General features: G+C 42.0%; 1 protein-coding gene across 1 annotated transcript in view; it reads left to right on the top strand.

Moving 5' to 3' along the window:
• Positions 1–3,493, top strand: part of LOC117954589 (E3 ubiquitin-protein ligase RNF31) — a 16,365-nt gene extending 12,872 nt beyond the window's left edge. The window contains exons 19-24 of the mRNA XM_034888508.1: positions 88–200; positions 486–596; positions 1,186–1,234; positions 1,696–1,792; positions 1,949–2,114; positions 3,065–3,493. Of these exons, the coding sequence (XP_034744399.1) occupies positions 88–200; positions 486–596; positions 1,186–1,234; positions 1,696–1,792; positions 1,949–2,114; positions 3,065–3,115 (587 nt within the window). The 3' untranslated portion in view covers positions 3,116–3,493. The remainder of the gene's footprint in view (positions 1–87; positions 201–485; positions 597–1,185; positions 1,235–1,695; positions 1,793–1,948; positions 2,115–3,064) is intronic.
• The last annotated feature ends 349 nt before the right edge of the window (positions 3,494–3,842 follow it).

Raw genomic sequence — 3,842 nt, 5'->3', positions numbered from 1 at the left:
CCTCCCAACTCTCTATTTTTTCCTCTCATCCTCTTTCTCATTTATTCACATCCTGCCTGTCGTTCCTCCTCTCCTCCTTCCCTCTAGCCTGTCCTAACTGTCGCTTTCAGTACGCGCTGTCTAAAGGAGGCTGCATGCACTTCTGCTGCTCTCAGTGTCGTTACCAGTTCTGCAGTGGCTGCAACAACCCGTTCCACACTGTAAGTCGGATACATACCGTAGTCCTGTACCACATTTCCATGCTGTAATTATAAAATATGTTTTTTATTAAGATAGTAAGTTTTTATTGATAGTGATATTACGTTAGTTAGTTTGTGTGTAGTGTGTTGTTTGTGTTGTGTTTGTTACTGTCATTTTGGTATGTTTTTTTCTCGTCCAGAAATGCAGTAAAAAAGCGCCATTAAAAGAAATAATTCTGCACCTCACTCATTTCTTAACCCTGCATGAACAAGTGAGCGGTGTCTCCTCTTCTCTCTTTCTAACAGACCTGTGCAGTGGACGAGTGCAGCGTGTCTGGATTACATGCCCATCATCCCAGAGACTGCCTCTTCTATCTGAGAGACTGGGAACCTACCAGACTGCAGGCTTTACTGCAGGTACGCACACTCTCTCTCTCGCTCTCTCTCTCTCTCTCTCTCTCTCTCTCTCTCTCTCTCTCTCTCTCTCTCTCTCACACTGTACACATAGTACACATATCATCTGAATTTCAAAACATGCATTGAGATTTCTGCCTCCACCACAGTATAATGGATGTGATTGCGATTTAGTTTGGGGTGCTCACAGCATTGAACAGAAGGCTGTTTAATTTCCAGACCTCACTGAACCTTCTAATGAAATAAAATACACATTTTAGAAAACACATAATCAAATTGGCAAAGAAAACATAACTAAAAATCACAACATGTCACACAACCCAACAATGGAAAAAAACATAATGTATATGACCACTCAATGCTTTCTCATTGTCTATAGATAATTTGTTACATGACATCTGCACATTGAAGAGCTCTAAAACTTTAACCTTGATGCAGCGTATTTAACTGTTGACACTGTCATATAAAACAATAACTTTATTTTTTGGTCAAACCATTTTTATTTCTGGGGATTTACACATCAGAGCTACTGAACAAACTGTGTAAAACAGATGTGAGTAACAAGTGTTCCCCTTTTCTTTGTGACTCACAGAATAACGGCGTGGCCTTCAACACTGAGCCCCCTCCCGGAACCCAGACAGGTAGGGCGGAGGAGTGTCCCACGGAGCAAGTGCCACATAGCCCGGCTTTCTTTGTGTTGGATGGCTTGACAAAAACCTAAATGATGATGGTCGTCTTTGTTTGTTAACTCAGGTTTTCTCAAGGGAGTAAGCCTGACTCAACAAAGCGTACCTCTCATGGAGTCATTCCATCTCCCCCGCTGTTAGCATTCCATTGACTGCCATTCATTTTGGCACCACTTTTGCAGGTGCATTTGCTATTTAAACGACTTTGGCGCTGGACGGTAAATTAACAACTGCGTTGGTCTTAAATAGCAAAGACACTTGCATCGGGCCTTGCTCTGTGCTGCGCCGGGTGAAAGATAGGGCCCAATATCCTTTCCAGGGCTTTTGATCCTTGTAAAACTTTTTTATTTTTGCAATTCCCTCTTTCACTGATCTCTCTCTCTTACTATATATTTTTTGTCCCTCTCTTTTGTCAGGTCTGTGTGGAGTGATAGAGCAGAAGGATGAGGGGGGGCAGCAGCCAGATTCAGCTTGTGGAGCTCAGACCCAACATGGGCATGCTGGACTCTGCGAGTATGATAACTTCATTGAGTATTATTTGTTGTACTGATGCCTTGGTCGCCAGCAAAGGCAAAATGTATGTTATTATGTACAGTATGTTATTGGTGGTAAGGCCAGAGTTTCCTCAAGGTTGTTATTGTGCAAACCTAGTGTTGTACTCGTATCCAGGAAGCATTACCGGGAGTACCTGGTCAGCCTGATCAACAGCCACTCCGTTGACCCCTCCCCCCTCTACAGCTCCAACGAGCTGCTGCTGGCCTGCAGGAGATACAAGGTGGACGACAACCGCAGGGAGGGAGAGGACGGCTTCAACTACTTCAGCAGACTGCTCCAGGTGTGTGTGTGTGTGTGTGTGTGTGTGTGTGTGTGTGTGTGTGTGTGTGTGTGTGTGTTTGTATAGGGGTGTGTGTGCTTGTGTGTTCGCTCGCTCGCACGTGCCTGCGTGTGCGTTTGTGTGTGTGTGTGTGTGTGTGTGTGTAGGCGTAGGGTGTGCATGCGTGCTCGATTAATATATGCCGGAAGATGGTGTAGAAGTGAAACCTTGTCTATTATTATACTTTATGTAGTTTTTTTTCCAAGTTAGACAATGTGCTGGAGTTTTGATCTGCTTGTCCCCCTCCGACGCACCTGTCTCGAGTTATAGATATGCAAAGTATTTTTACTGTACTGATTAATAAATGGGAAATCCACCATGTTGACGCTAACGTAAATATCATAACTAGATCCCCAGAAGATTAATCCTCTGGCTCCACCATGTTGACGCCTTTTTGATGGACTGTTGTTATCTTTGGTTCAGATATTCATAAAACCTCAGGATGACGTGTAAGCACTTAAGTGATCCCTGCTTCCCCTGATCATTTTAAAGCTATCTCTGCATGTTCATATGCTTTTTAAAGTCTGTCACTGTACCAAAGGATGCACAGACCGCTATCACTGGATTACTTCGATACTGAAGAAAACTTAAAAACTAGAGCTCGACCAATATTTTGGCGGGCCCATATTATCGGCCGATATTAGGCATTTCCCATCGGTATTGGCATTTATAATGTGTGTGTTCTGCAGTTCATCATGATACTAACATGTTGTTGTGCTATTGTGTTCCTCCGTGGACATTTCTTGTTCTGACCAAATGAAACAATACCTTCCTTCTGGATTTCAGCAACTTTACATACATTCTATATCATAGGCCACTGTATGATAATATATGTTGCATACATTTTATTAAATCTTTTACATTGAATATCGATACAGTGACACTAACAGCCCTTTGTGGTCTCTCTGCAGAAACTGATGGAGGAAGTACCGCTTGGTGACAAGGTGCCACGGAAGAAATAATGAATCACTTCCTGTTTCCTGCAGTGATCTTGTTGCCCTTTCAAATTAAAACTCAGCCCCAAGAAACGTAAATGGCAACAGTTTGCTTCAGGTTTTTAAATCTGTAAACGTTAACTCATGTTCCAATGATAGGGTCAATACACAGGACCGTCATCTTTGAAGCTCCGCCTAAGTGAATGAATTCAATTCAAATAACTTTATTTATCCCCGGGGGCAATTTTAGAAGTCAAGGAGTTGTTCTGCCAAGAACAAAAATTAATAAAATACACACAATGCCATATACCATAATTAATCATCATTAAAGTGCAATAAGAGAAGCAGCAGCAACACATTTTCAGTATTATAAAAAAATGATTGTCTGACGTGTGTGTGTGTGTGTGTGTGTCTGTGTGTGTCTGTGTGTGTGTGTGTGTGTGTGTGTGTGTGTGTGAGAGAGAAAAGAAAAGAAAAGAAAAAGAAGAAAAAGATAGGAAGCTGGAAGGAGGGAGAGAAAAATCCCTACGATATTTCTCAGTTGGTTTGTTGCTTTCAGCTGACAGGTTTAATCTAATCTAAAAACAGGAGACAAAACGTGACTCCACACCTTCTGGGACCTGTTTCATAGCCGTGCTCTCTTTGATTTGCCTTTTTTTGTCTTCATTGAGTCAAGCATCAGTGATCTTGATAACTTGTAAATGGATGTGGTTATCAGCTGGCATAGACCAATAAAAATGTCTTCTTTTTTTTT

This window comes from Etheostoma cragini, chromosome 12, assembly GCF_013103735.1.
Source record: "Etheostoma cragini isolate CJK2018 chromosome 12, CSU_Ecrag_1.0, whole genome shotgun sequence".
Taxonomy (NCBI): Eukaryota; Metazoa; Chordata; class Actinopteri; order Perciformes; family Percidae; genus Etheostoma; species Etheostoma cragini.
The sequence above is the reverse complement of the archived record's forward strand: the minus strand, read 5'-3'. Positions and strand labels throughout refer to the sequence as shown.